Source organism: Panicum virgatum, chromosome 2N (assembly GCF_016808335.1).
Source record: "Panicum virgatum strain AP13 chromosome 2N, P.virgatum_v5, whole genome shotgun sequence".
NCBI classification, from domain to species: Eukaryota; Viridiplantae; Streptophyta; class Magnoliopsida; order Poales; family Poaceae; genus Panicum; species Panicum virgatum.
In genome coordinates, this window is record NC_053146.1 from 46,762,611 (window position 1) to 46,777,351 (window position 14,741).

General features: G+C 41.2%; 1 protein-coding gene and 1 long non-coding RNA gene across 10 annotated transcripts; one reads left to right on the plus strand and one right to left on the minus strand.

The window, feature by feature from the left end:
* Window positions 1-1,592: 1,592 nt before the first annotated feature.
* On the minus strand, window positions 1,593-7,533 carry LOC120660761. Of its 3 annotated transcripts, none has more exons than XM_039939399.1 (14): window positions 7,013-7,533; window positions 5,987-6,124; window positions 5,780-5,907; window positions 5,433-5,705; window positions 5,165-5,295; window positions 4,049-4,080; window positions 3,600-3,665; window positions 3,347-3,401; window positions 3,125-3,259; window positions 2,921-3,045; window positions 2,580-2,852; window positions 2,296-2,426; window positions 1,999-2,040; window positions 1,593-1,909 (listed from the first exon to the last, which is right to left on the minus strand). In XM_039939399.1, the coding sequence occupies exons 7-14, from the start codon at window positions 3,630-3,632 to the stop codon at window positions 1,789-1,791; spliced, it is 915 nt and encodes a 304-aa protein (XP_039795333.1). In that variant the 5' UTR covers window positions 3,633-3,665; window positions 4,049-4,080; window positions 5,165-5,295; window positions 5,433-5,705; window positions 5,780-5,907; window positions 5,987-6,124; window positions 7,013-7,533; the 3' UTR covers window positions 1,593-1,788. The 3 variants fall into 3 exon arrangements, with proteins under 3 accessions (XP_039795333.1, XP_039795335.1, XP_039795334.1); XM_039939401.1 differs by having other exon boundaries at window positions 5,987-6,117; window positions 7,013-7,504; XM_039939400.1 differs by lacking the exon at window positions 7,013-7,533 and adding an exon at window positions 6,270-6,912.
* A 153-nt stretch (window positions 7,534-7,686) lies between these two features.
* Window positions 7,687-13,069, plus strand: LOC120660762. Of its 7 annotated transcripts, none has more exons than XR_005669728.1 (10): window positions 7,687-7,820; window positions 7,992-8,101; window positions 8,206-8,399; window positions 8,479-8,577; window positions 8,738-8,809; window positions 9,055-10,068; window positions 11,043-11,094; window positions 11,671-11,734; window positions 11,829-12,389; window positions 12,633-13,069. It is a non-coding gene; the product is annotated as an uncharacterized LOC120660762 (long non-coding RNA). The 7 variants fall into 7 exon arrangements; XR_005669730.1 differs by adding an exon at window positions 10,792-10,869 and having other exon boundaries at window positions 11,043-11,398; window positions 11,829-13,056; XR_005669727.1 differs by having other exon boundaries at window positions 11,043-11,734.
* The last annotated feature ends 1,672 nt before the right edge of the window (window positions 13,070-14,741 follow it).

Sequence of the window (14,741 nt, forward strand, 5' to 3'; positions counted from 1 at the left end):
CTCCCTCCGTCCTGAAATGTAGGGCATTCTGGAGTTTCTAGAACAGATTATGGTTGTGTAGAAAAGACTCTCCTACTCCTAATTATTATGCATTGGAACTCTATTTGGGTCATTAAATATGTGCGAATTAAGGTAGCATGTTATTTCCCCTGCACCTCCCTCACATACATCTTCTCTACATGGTTGCATGCACATCTTTTTATTGAGAAAGACTAAAAAACGATGCACACTTAAGATAGTTGGGTCCACTTTTACCTTAGAATGCCTTATATTTGAGGATAAATTTTGAGTCCTAGAATGTCCTACATTTCAGGACGGAGGGAGTACCATCCATCCAAGTACATATGAGTCTCCTACCCATACTCCAGCTAAATGTACAAAATCAACAAGTTCAAAGGTTGCCAGGCCTATAGGCTGGCTCACCAAGAGAGTAATTCGAAGAACATGGCACGGATTTTCAGCTTATCAATGTATATTCGAAGCCCACAAATTCACAGAATTTACTGAGGACGTTTGCGCACGAAATAAGCAAAACTCAGCCCTGTATTTGAGCACGTACCACCTGTCTTTAGCCATACCAAATTCTATCCATGATTTTCCATTTGTTTGGAGGACATACAAATACAAGGACTCTGGTTGAAGATGTGCTTCACGCTACTAATGGTTTAGGATGAAATGAGTTTTATGAATTAGGTTTTGATGCGGAGTATATTTAGATGGGTTAAAATTGATTGTATTGGATAATAAGGTGAGACGGAATAGGTTCTATATAAATGCGATCGGGATGGGTTGAGATGAATGCTTTGTGCAGAACTGTTGAGATGAATGCTTTGTGCAGAACTATGACTATATATAAATGTCATTGTTCAGAGTCGGATACTAAAATAAAAAAATCTCTAGTTCACACTACAAAATTTTTGAATTGATTGACATTTGTTAGAGATGACCAGTATGACTGGCAGGTGCAAAGCAACATGACTAGAACTATATGTGGACCTCATGTCAAGAGCCGAACCCTAAAAATAAAACCTCACGTTCAAACTATAAAAATTCATGAAAATTGATTTAGGTTTTTTGGATATAGACTCGATATGACTGGCAGCTACTTTATGCAAAACAGTATGCCTAAAACTATACATAGACCCCACGTCAGAGCTGGACCCTAAAATAAAACCACACGTTCACACTATAAAATTTTATCAAAATTGACTAAAATTTGTTAAAAATAGCTCAATATGACTATCAGCTACTATACACAGCAGTGTGGTTAGACCTACACATAGATCCCGCGTCGAAAGTCAGACCCAAGAATTAAAAGCTGGCGCTCACACCTCAAAATTTTAGTAAACTTCAGTGAAATTTGTTGGAAATGCCTCGTAATGATTATCAGGTACTCTACGCAGACTGGTACATCTGAATTTGCATATTATCCCCCATATTAGAAGCAATATATTAAAACTAGTTACAGAGAATTTGACCTAATAGTTCTAAACTGGTTTGAAAATTTGGGTTGAAACTATTGGTTTGGTTTGCTTTGGAAGAAAACAGTAATTTGTGTTGGTTTGGGTGGAATAACAGATGGATGGAGTTGGTTTGATTTTTAAAGTGTGCTAATAATAAAATAGTTTGGTTTAGTTTTGGTTTGGATTCCAAACCATTAGCAGGGTTAGATGTGCTAAGGAAATGTGCCTAAAGTTAGACAAACTCAAATAAGGTCAACACTTGCTAGACCAGGGAGAGAACATATAGACAGATTGGCACAAGTACTGAAGGGCATAGCAATTGTTATCAGCTATAGCATTGCAGACTCGAACTATCCAAGTCCATAGGAAGCAGAGACAGTTCAGCCAATGGGTCCGCAGGCTCCTCAACTATTGGGTAAGACCAATAGGGTTTGGGCACTGGCCATCTGTCATTCAGCAAATGATACTTCAGAAAAGACGAAGATAAATTTTGGTGAAACACTGCAACAAAATATCCCTGAAATGTGTTAGTTACCTGCTTGGACTACTCTTGACAGTCTTATCAGCAGCCATGATCCTATCAAACACAAAAGAAATACTTACAGAATTATCTAAGCACAAAAGAAATAGTTACAGATCTATCAATGATAATTGAATTAGAATAGACATAACACATCTACACAATAACATAAGGTGCTTAATGGGGTGAATTCTTGGTCATCCAAGATCGTGTGACATTTCAGACATCTTCACTTGCAAGGTCAAATAGGAGAGCAAGTAAAGTGATGGCGGTGAATAATAAGCACTTTACATTAGACATCGAAGAACATACCCTCTCGTCTCAAATTGCCTGAGGCATTCAAGAATATCATTTCTAGGCAGGAATGGAGTTTCTTCGTTGTCATAAAAGTTCATGCCGATGAAGTTACCACTGAAATCAACAAGGGGCCCTCCAATCCCAGCCTAGCAAAAAATTGTGACAGTCAAAATGGGAAGAACAGCAAAACACGTCCTTGTCATTCCAAGCAGAAGTACTTCAGTGTGCAGTGACAGGTGCTATCCTAATGCAGCTATTTATATCCATAATGTAACAATTAAGGGAATTGACTAGTGTACCTTGGTAATTTTACAAGTGGAGACCATAAGTTTGTCGCAATCAAGATTGCTTTTCTTGTTGGTAACTATTCCACGTGTGGATGTCAATCTGCCAGTACTGAAAAGACGCCCTACAGCTACCACCTCACTACCAGTCTTAATTTCCATTGGATGATAGAGATTTGTTGCACGAAGATCAGGGAAGACTATGTTGTTGATAACAGCAATCTTAAATCGTAAATTACAGTACTGAGTCCCTTTCACACATTGTCCATTTGGAAGCCGCACTTCAATCTGCAACATAAGAGTTTAGTCAGTGTGTTAGACAAACATGCAGCAGTACAAATAAATGGCAAATCCACCTGCAAGTTATCAACAATGGTGTCTTCATCATCAGAAGACCTGACCAAACTTGCTGATGTCAGCACACTTGTATGCAGATTATATTCTACAAGTATGCCGGAGCATGCAAACCAACTTGTTTTCCCTACACATACCATATTTTCGGTTATTATTTCAGCAATGACCGAGGTAGAAACCAAATGATCAAATCACAGTATAATCACCTTTGAATGAAGCAAGTGAGACAACATTCTGAGACAAATTTGCAGCAAGTTCTCCACTGACATTCAGGAAATCTCCACTAGAACCATCCAATTTGCTGAATTTCTCATCAAAAGAATGGATCAAGTGCATGCCAGCTGATTGAAGAAATATCGTGAGAGTTAGCATAGTTGGCGAAAGCACGAAAACAGGGAGAGTTGGGGAAAGCGATAGCGATGACTCACCACAGATAGTAGTTGGCAAGGGATAGTAGACGATCATGCATCTGATCAATGAATTCTATGGAAGAAGGTCAATAGTACTGAATCAGTGATAAGAATAACGGCTAGTATGTCATAGCTGGATGTCAAATACAATTAATAAAGCTAATGCTCATCCATACTGGTAGAAGTTATGCACAACAATCAGAAAGAGACATTTCATATCAACTTACATATATTTCATGGTTTAAATATTTATCAGCCATAAGAGATTCACCTTTTGCAAAAAAGCCACAAGATGGGGAAGCATCTAGATTACTGTTGGTGCTTCTCGTTTTGCTGCCTATAATAGAAAAAAGTTGAGTGAAAGGGAATAGCGTACTGAAATCAATGAACAAAAAACAAGGTCCATGTAAGAGATTCCCATGCGGTGATACCAAAAAAATATTGAATTTTTGGCTCTAGCTCCCTCCATTTTGTCATAGTTTCAGTGTTTCAAGAAATGTATGCAAACCAGTGAGGAAGCATAAAGATACATGGTACTACATGTTTTCAGTCCAAAATCCAAACAGGGAGAACCAAGTAGCAGTAAGTTGACAATGGTAAAACCATCTAAAAACAAGTGTAAAACCATCCTTGCACTACAGTGAGGACCCAAATACAATTATCACTAACAACAAGTAATATTATACAATTCTTAATTAAGATGATTATTTTTCTGCTTACTTGTGTAGCCAGCACCTCCTTTGTTTTCATCCCTGCAGTAGAACATAATATATTGTTATAAATAGCTGCAGAGAAGTGATACACAAAAGGAAGGAGTCACATGGCCATATTAATACATAATAAGTCTAAGGCATAATTATTATGAGTGGACCAGACTGCCGGTGCGATCAGAAAAAATCAGGAACAGGCAGTCTCTCTGGTCAGATCCAGACAAAAAAATCACCCGCAATTATCGACCAAAAACCGGACAAGCAAGCGCTTTTTCTGTGAAACAGAGTGGTTTTCTTGTAAAGAACCGTTGAAGACCGGCCAGGTGGAGGAGGAAGTGATCTGTGGGGGAGGGGTGTGGGGTCCAGAGTATATTGTGCAAAATTGAACCCTGGGTGCAGTATTCCCACCAAGGGAAATCACCAGAGGACCATGTTGTGACTTGTGTAAGATAAGAAAACTTAAATCTGTTTGAGCTGCTTTGAACTGGCGCTTCAAACGTTGGACCAATGAATCAGTGAGCATCCGGGCAGTTCAAACACTGGTCCAGTCCTAAAAAATATGGTCTAGGGATCTCATAAACGAGAGCATGCCCATACCCATTTGAACCAAAGTTACAACATGTGTTTTTCAAACCAATATCAGCTTTAACTATGAAACATGAGTTCTAATACCATACCAGTGCTTATTGGATAAAAGGGGTAGCAAGCAAAATTCATATTAAGGAACAAACATAAATTAAAATGCAAAGCAACTTCAAATGACCCCCAAAAAAAACAAGACAAGAAAAGAAAAGAAACAGAAGGGCCATACAGCCCACACGTAAGCAACTACATATGTCAAAATTATGCCTTGTTATTTACTTCCGTGCATAACTGAACAAGTTGAGCTGAGATAGACTTTGCATAAGTGCTCTCATTCCCATATTACAAGCATATAGTTAAATAACACCGCGGACAGACAGCCTCAACTTGCCTTCTCTATCTGGTCAATGTTTTACACATTTAGCTTCAATGAATCTAATGAGATAAGAAATGCCAGATTACTGGGGCAGCAAACTCGAGAGTCCTCAAGCATGCATAGATAAGCCAGTGGAGAAGCTGCTGTACATAATACTAGAAGACATACCGAAACATCCCAAAACTCCTCAAGCATTTGAGAATTATACTCCTTGGAAGGAATGGCGTTTCTTCCACACCATAAAAGTTCATGCCATGAAAGTACCCATCGACATCAAGAAGGGGCCCTCCAATCCCAGCCTAGCAAATAAATAAATAAAATAACAATTAACAGCTGCTACACTGGAAGAGGAAACATTATCAATACCTTGCAGAACTTAAGCGAACGCAATGAAAGATGCAACTATTTATTTATAATGTACAAATAAAAACTGTACCTTACTGATTTTACACGTGGAGATTGCGATCTCTTCCTGATCAAATATGCTTATTGTGTCCTTCACTAACCCACTTGTGGCCATTAATTTTCTGGAGTTGAAAATACGACCCACCGCCAGTACCTTGCTACATGACTCAAGTTGCACTTGATGGTCCAGGCGTGCCACAGGAAGAGGAGGGGTCTTGATGTTGACAAGAAGAAGATTGTAATCCAAATCATAGCCTCCCAGCTGCCCATTGATATACTGCTGGTATTTGTAGCGCACTCTAATCTGTAATGATCAAGCCAACAAAACTAGTATCGTAAATGAACAAGTAAGAGTGCAACATGATTAGCAACACCAACCGTCAAGTCATCTTCAATCCTGCTTTCATCATGAGAAGATCTCAACAAGCTTGCTGAAGTCAACAATGTTGTGATGAGTGGTTCACATCGTATAACTATGCCTGAGCATGCACATACCATCACATCTCCTACACACGATCATAATTTCCATTACACATTAATGATGATCAAATAAGATGTGGAAACTTGATCAGACTGTATATTCACCCTTGAATGAAGCGATGGAGAAAACACTCTGAGACAAGTTTACAACAACTCATTTGCTGAGTTCACTCCAAACACCTTGATCAGAATCATTTGAGTCACCAAATTGCACTTCAAAAGGATCCATCCAACCCCTGTGTGCTGATCAAAGAAACATGATACAATTTTTTTTTACCAATACACTGTGCATACGTGAAAGAACAGAATTCATGAGAACAAAGGAACAATTGAAAGCAATGACCATAGTGATTCATGTTGTGTTTTTTTTTTTTTTTTTGCTTCTTACTTTCACTAAGTTCTCCTTTGGAACAATCTTCTTGCTTACATTTCAACATTCCAACCTCCAGCAGAAGAACAATAAGCAAGTATCACATCACCAAAGAGGTGTGAAAGGTTGTAAAGACTAAAGAATGCTGGGCAGTTACATACATAAGTACAAGGTCGTGTAGCCTGACTGCTATTGTATTAAGAACTAGTGTGTATTCTCATGGAAGAACAGATATCCTGTCCGAAGTCGACACAAAGTAGTCTATAACTGAGTGTGAAACCATCAGTGTAAATCAGGATCGCAAGGCAAGGACAGACTTGGATATGCAAGCATGATAAACTGTAAAAGATACATTAGCCACTGGCAGGCAGTAGACAGTGGAATCCCTGACCAAGCCCACTATGATCCAAATTTCTTAGCAGTTTCAGGATTTAAAAAAAACATAATATTACCAACCACTTAAATTACTACGAGAAAAGCAACTATAACCTAAATTCAAAACTGCGTTCAATCGATCTTGCGCGGGCTGAAGAAGAGCCACCAGAGAGCGAACTAATCTGCTACCAACTGCCGGGAAGACGCAAGAATTGGATTCACCAGCAGCTAAAGGATCTCCTATGAAAAACTAGGCAAAATTTGAGTACGATCCATCAGAGGAAATTAGGGTTCCTTAGCAACCAAACAAAGGAACCAAATCCATTGTTCGTATGAATATGAGCTCCACGCCTAGGCGGGTGAAGGTGAGGGGAATAGAAGAATACCTTGTGGATTGCGGAGATCGCAAAGGGACGCGGCCCTGGCGAGTTCGGCGCGGCCCAGGAAGACGATAGCCAACGCTCTGCGCCGCCGCGCCCTTGCCGTCACCCCGCGCTGCCCGTTGTTCCGCTAGCCCGCGGCCGCCAGCGCCGTGCAAAGAGGAGGACGGTAGGCGGTGCAGGAGGGGGGGATCCGGCAGGGGCAGAGGGGGCGGCGGCGACCACGGCTCGCGCTCCCGGCCGCCCCTTCCTCCGTTCCGGATTCCAGGCTATGGGGGAGGAGGCTCCCTGGGCGGTAGCGGTGGCGGTGGAGGTGGACGCATCGACGGCGGGGGGCTCGGCTACTCGTCCTCGGCCGGTGGTGGCGAGTCACTGGACTAATTTCTCGTTAAGCCCTTGCTTGATCGCAGAGATCTGCTTGTGATTTCGGTTTATGACCGCTTCCATGATGTTAATTTTGGGTTGTTTTACGCATCGATTTGGGGGCTAGATCGATAGATCATGAGCGTGAGCTGCTGTGATGTGCAAATCTGCTTCTTGGTTAATTTAACCTGTGCGCTATTAGTATTCCTGTTGACGCAATAGTAGGTAGCAGCAGCTAATGTTATCTCAATTATTTTTGTGGGCGCTATTTTTTCATCACAATCTTATAACAACACGAGCTGCAAGTAACCATGTGGCATCCTTGGTGGCTCTGCAGCTTCACCTCGCAGTACATCAGATTGGTGGTGGAAGAGCAGAGGCTTAATCTAACTAAACTGCATAGTGGAACCTTTTTGCTCAGGCTGGTAGAGGCACATTGCACTTGTGTTGAGTAAGTAGAAGCTAGATTTATGCACCATGTGCAAAAGCTATATCTTTTGTTGTACCTTTCATGCAATGTGTGAGAATTTAAAATGATACTTCTTGTGTTTCCTGTATCTATAAATGCCATAAATTCTGATGACCACAAATGGATATTGAATACTGATTGTTTCTGTATTAGGGCATGGTTCTTCTATCGCGCCATTATCTTCACAGAGCGGTGCGTCTCAGTACTCTTCATATGGTGGATATCAGGGTACAAGCAAAAAGATTGAAATACCAAATTGAAGGGTAAGCTGTTTTCAATCACTGAATTTATAATCGTGTTAGAAAGTATCACCTGAAGTGTGAAGTTAGTAGTCATGTTAACTGGCACTGTTGTTGACTTGTTGTAGGTTGGTGTTACTATCGCAAAAGCTGGGGAAACTATCAGGTATCTCCAACTCCAGTCAGGAGCAAAGATTCAAGTAACAAGAGAATGAAGCTGAACCAGGTGCACCGACAAGACCAGTTGAGCTTTCAGGCACTCCTGAGCAGATAAGCAAGGCTGAGCAAAGCTGAGCAGCTGATCAAAGAAGTTCTGGCAGACGTATTTTTTGTTACGACCACAGCTTTTGTTCTGCATTTTTTTTTTGCATATATCATGTTGATCTTGCAATCTTCTGCAGGCTGACGCTGGGTCTTCTGGTACTAGATCTGGTGGCCGGAAATATAATGCACCACAGCCAGGTGCCGACACGTTCCAGATGAAAATTGCTAATAACAAGGTTGGTACACATGCTGTTTTTTCTTGATAACCGTAACTTTAGGATGAGAAAACTACACTTATCACAGTTTTTGAAATAATCACAAGTGCCCAATTCTCAATATATAATTAGTAAGTATTGTTCTATCATTTTTTTCCGCTTATGATTTGTTCCTTTTTAGGTGGGTCTGGTTATTGGTAAGGGTTCTGAGACTATAAAGTACATGCAAGCCAAATCTGGAGCTTGTATTCAGGTTTGTTATCTTGTTCTACAACTTCCTGTTTTACCCCCTCTGCAATCGGAAATAAGGTTTCACTAAGTTTACTTGTTGGCTGTTTTCCTGCTTTTTTTTTTGCTCTACCAAGTGAATTTGAATGCTGGTTGCAGTAGATAGAATAAATCTCATATTTCTGTTATACTTGGGTTTCTCTGTTTATATTTTGCCTCATACACTCCATTGCTCAAGACTGTCATTTATACTTGTGAATTCTTGTGCAGGTTTATTCCTTTGCATCTGCCAGCTGGTGATACTTCAACAGAAAGAACTGTGCATATTGATGGCACACAGGAACAAATCGGAATGGTTAAAATCTACCCCTGTTTGCTCTTCTCTCCGTGTTTCGGCGGCGAATCTGGACGCGTGTCGGACAGCAGAGCACCGAGCGGCGAGCGGCGAGCGGCGAGAGCCATCCACATGTGTGGGACCCGCCTGACCTTATCTTCCCACCTTCCGTCGCTCTCTCTCTCCAACCCCTCCGTCTCTCTCCGCTTGCTCTCAGATCCGCGAAAGAAAGTGATGGCGCCGCCGGTGCCGGTACAGCCGGCGACCCCTCGCCTCCACGGACCGACTGGCCGGCCTCCCATTCTAAGTTTCTAACCATGGCTGGCTACCGTGCGGCTCCTCTGCCACCGACGCCAGGGGGCGTCGAGTGGCTCCTCTGCAGCCGCCGGGGATGGCGCGGGGCCCGTGGTCTTCGCTACGCGGATGCTGCTCCTCCTCATGCTGCTGCCGCTCGCTCGCCGTCGTCGCGGCCACCGCCACCATCTCTCCGTCGACCCTCCCTCTCACCTCCTCAGCAAGCAGCGAGCAGCCTCGGCACTAGATCCCCGTCGTCTAGCTCCCCCTCCCCCTCATTCCATCTCTTCTCCCCGCCGCCACCCTCCCTGTCCCAACTTGACCGCACGCGCTACCCGGCTCACCACCTTGATGATGGCATAGGCTCCGTCATTGCTGAAGAACGGTAAGCAACACGAGCTCGGCGGCTTGGGCAAGCCAGCGACGTTGCTACTGCAAGCTCTAGCTTGGCGGCGCAAGCAGCCGTGAGCTCAAGCACCAGCGTGGCCTCAAGCTCATGCACATTTACCAGAGTGGCAAACTAATTGACCTCCTCCAATCTCTTTTCCCTCTTGCCAATCGAGGGGCAGCGCGAGGCGCAGCTTGCTGCTCCTACGAGTGTTCCACTGATGGCTGCTGTGCTGGCTGACGATGAAACAACCAAAGCAAGCTAATTGGTACGTAATGTTCTTCTCTATTTACTTTGGTGCCTCTTAAATGTTTGATGAAATGTTTAGCTACCATATACAGCATTTCCTATTTGGTTTAGGTTATTGCTGATCTAATTTTTTTCTAAATTTAAGTAAACCATTCTTGCAACCATTTTAGCAGTTGGCACCTCGGCAAGCTCAAGCTGAGTGCTTATTTTATTATTTCTGTTCTTTATTAGAGTTCCTACATCCAGTTGGTGCCTAATTGTTGATGAACCACATGGGTTGCATACAGTTCGTGTTTTGCCTCCAGCAGTTTTGCCATTCATACCTATGATCAAATTGGTTCCAAACATATGCATTGTTATTGTCATATTGTTCTGCCTTTAGTTAATCCAACATTTTATAAAGAGCATCCAACATTTTAGTTCATCCAGCATTTTATAAAGAGCATGGGTAATCTATTCGGAAGACAACGAGGGCCAAAAAATTTTAATCTACTCTATTGCTTAAGTTGAAACACGCCAGGGCTATTTCATGGCATTCATGGTTATGAAATAGTTGTCTCTTCAGAAATCTATACATGTCAACGAAGATATATGCCATGACTAAAAATCTATAGATACAGATATATGATTGCCAGTTGGGTTCAAAAATTTATCTGCGTGATAGCATGTAGTGGATGGGTTATTTCATATTTGGTTTCTACTGCAGTCGTTTACAAGAATATTGATATAACTTTTCCATCAGTTAAAAGTTGCGTGAACACATGAGATAACCACTGTTATCAACTCCACTACTCCCGATGCACACACAGCCACTTCATTGGTATGCACAATTCTTCTTATTGCAGAGTTTCTGGTATTCCCGTCATGCCGTTGTTTCACTATTTCACTCTATTTCACTGTTTTCTATGTACGAAACAAATATGCCCTCATTCAGAGGGGAGACCAATCTACAAAGAAGGGACTAATGAACTTGCACGCTCATCTCTTTTACAGATACCTTCATGCTTGATCCAAGAAATTGCCCAGTGGAAAGAAACTCATATTGGTGTGTTTCTATTTGTACATATTCCATTGAATACTGGATATCAGCATCATATACTCAGAAATTTCTGCTTCAAAGTATCATGTCATACATGTTGATCATATTGATAAGCTACAACATACTTATGTGTAGTATTTGGGTTTGTTAGAGATCTTATCTGAACGAATATAAGTTGGCTTCAAGTTTGAGATTCCCAGCGTAATTCTATCGGCAGTCATATTTATGTTATTCTTGATAGGGCGCGCAACGCGCGCCGAATGTTCTAGTTGAAATTGCAAAGCAACTGGTGATTGAGGTTACCAGTGAGGTCCGTTTTCTTTCTCGTGATATCCGTGATTGCTTTGTCATATTTCGTTATCTGCCTTACTTTAGTCTTGCTTCTGGTTCATTTTGTTTAGTGTTCTTTTTATGATTTCTCCTAGGGTTCTTTTGAAAATATTGTTCCGTTTGCTTGTTTTTAGCGCTACATTGATTACACTGCGAATGATTTTGTTTGGTTGGTTGAAACAAGGTAGCAACTGGGAATTTTTTCATATGGAGATCCAGAATTGCTAATCATTTCTCCCCTTGTTTTAACAGTGTGGAAGTTGGCAGCTATGTAAACACCGATGATGTCTTCGAGGAGCCTCGCAGTAATAAAAAGGTTAGGCTGTTATTTCACCTCACAACTTAGGTGCATATTGCATTATTGTATCCAGTCATCATTTCTGTAATTGTTATTCTGTTGCAATTTGCAGTTTAAGGTCAGGATCTTCTGGTAGGCCAACATCTAAACCTTGTAGGGAATGATGGAACTTCATAGTACTACTTTCTGTTATAAAAGGATGGCTCAAAATAAAATTTGAGTGAAATATTTGATATATTCTTTATTCAAAAATCTCTGGTGTTGCATTGTGATTTAATTTCAGAGGTCCATGGCCCAATTGAGCGTGTGTGATTATAAGATTACTACCTAACATGTATATTTTTTATCATTATACTTCCTTTGGCTGTTTCAGATAAAGATGATCCATGTTTCTCTTTTTTATTTCCAATTTTGTCACAATCTGATTGCAGGGTAGATTTGATGAAATTTTTGCAAGAACCTGGTTCAGTTGCTATCTACCTCTTTGCCAAATTATAGGACCAGCGATTTTGGTGGCCTATGTCTACTGCCTCATTTGTTGATTTATCAACTGTGACTGATACACTGCCGAGCTGTTGAAACCTCATCTTACTGAGCAAGCTACTGGTGTGCGCACTGTAATCATTGTAAAAGCTTTAGAATGTCCACGCATCAGCTGGATCTGTGCTTAAGGGTAAGGTTATGCATTATTTGTTATTGTTGTGAATTATCAGATACATTGATTTAATATGGTGGCCATTGGCTTCTCTGTTTTTACTTACTGGTATTAGCTTTCAAATTTCATTTTACTGATGTTAGGAGGCATGGCTCCTGAAATGCAATATTGTGAAGTTCTTGTGAATGTTGTGCACCATGTATGTTATTCTGAATTTTGTTTTCAACAAACAACCTGGAGTAATATGCGATAGGTTTGTAGGTTTGCAAACTTGCATTTATGGGAGGTGTTAGGTACCACGTTTGATGGTGCTGACAGCAAGCTCTTCAAATGACTCATTGAAGCTGTGTTTTGTTTTGAATTTTTTTGGATTATTGTGACATCGAGGAAGATGGATCAGAAGGAGAGGGGCACTCAGTTGTGTTCCAGTCTGTAGCTGGGTCGCTGTGGTTTGTAGCCTTCGGGTTCCTGGTCCTTCCTAGACATTGGTCATTTTCAGGATTTACTTAGCCATTTTGACTCCTATTGAACCTTTACCAACTTTTTTTTCTTGTATTTGTGAAATCCCTCATTTGAGGTAGAGTCTAAGAACTCTTGTAATTTTTTTTGCTATAGTCATCCGCATGTGAATTATCAATTCTGGAATTTTCATAATCTAAAAAGTAATTGAATATATGTATGACAACTATTTCTTTGAATCTATGATTATTGAATTTTTGTATATATTTTTATGAGTATAAAGATTGTTCTATTATATTAAAATGTTAGTATCGTATTGCGCTGGCATGGTTACTAGTAAATAAGAGGAACCAATTGGCCGAGCAGACAAAATATAATAATAAAAGAACGAAAAAGAAAAGAAGTGGCTGTCCCTTTTGCCGCTGTGTTGCCTGTTGGGCCTCCGTTATGCTGCTGGGCTCCGATCTGGTTGAAAATTTCGACCACGGCCCTGGAGTACGAAGGTATTAGGAATAATTTCGCTGCCGCCGCCGCACGACCTCTACCTATATGGCTAGGCTATATAACCCAAAAAAAAAGAACTAATTTTGCCTTACGTTTTATATGATTATTTATTGAACTCTTTTCCAATGGTTGGTGGTGCTTCTTGCTGTATCTTGGTGCCTCCCAAAAAATAATTAATTTAATTAATTTGAGGGACGAAAGGATACCATGGTAATTTGCCACCCCCAAACCCCACGCCCCCCTCCTCGCACCAAATCCACGCCCCGGGCAACTGTCCTGCCTCACCTGGTCTCCCCTGGCGGATCGCCGCTGCCGCCGCCGCCCTGCTCTGCCGCCGCCGCACCCTTCCCTCGGCCCCGCCTTCGCTCTTTGCGTGGACCGCCCTTCCCTTACTCCCGCCGCTAAAGGTCGTCGCCCTACTCCGCGCGGATAGGGTTTGGACGCCGCTGGTTGTGTTCCCTACTACATTGCCGCCTGCGCCTGCTTCGTTAGCCGACAGCTGCCCCATGTTTGATCATCTAGCCAAAGGTACTTGGACGCTGCCTCCTCTTGTTGTGTGCCTTGTTTCATGATGAGATGATATCTTGCTCAAGATGGTATTCGATGAATGTAGCGAAATTTTTTGTAGCGAAATTTTTTGTTTGTAGTCTGCATTCTCAAGTGACAGTACTCATGCATGTGTAAGAATTGTAACCCTTCATCTGTTTGTTCCATTAATGTATATGCCTCAATCTGATTGGTTTCTTGATTACAACGGAAACCCTGCTTCAGATTAGTGTCCTACATATTTGTGCATCACAACTACATAATATCATTAGCACATTTTATATACAGTGGTCTACAATATATATATTTTGTCTGTCATCATCCTCTCTGCAGTCTAACTTGTATAACTTCACAGTGCTAACCTGGCTGTAATAATATTGTTCACTTCATGTAATTGGTCTGCATTGTACATACACCTCAAAGTTTACCGGTTTTACTTTTTACTAGTTCTGGTTGATATTACAGTTCCAACAAGTGGCTATTGATATGTTGCCTTTGACTCTGCTGCATCTAGTTTCCTCTTATGCCTTTTTTGGATTTTCCCTATTTCCCTTCATCTAAATCACCCTGAAATTTGTATTAGGCTAACTATATGTGAATTATATACATCTCATTGATCTTTGGGTTTTATACTACAATCTTTTATTTCAATTTTTATACAGCATAACTGGAATTAATCAGTATACTGCAACCATTAATTTGTTTAAAGTTGTTGATGGATGCAGGAGGAAATGGCGGATCTTGAGTCTTTGCTGGAGTACAATAAAATTGTTAGGAAGATGTTCGCAAACGAAGATGAAGGATTTCAGTTTTATAACACATATGCACTTGGTAAAGGATTTAGTGTGAGGAAAAACTATG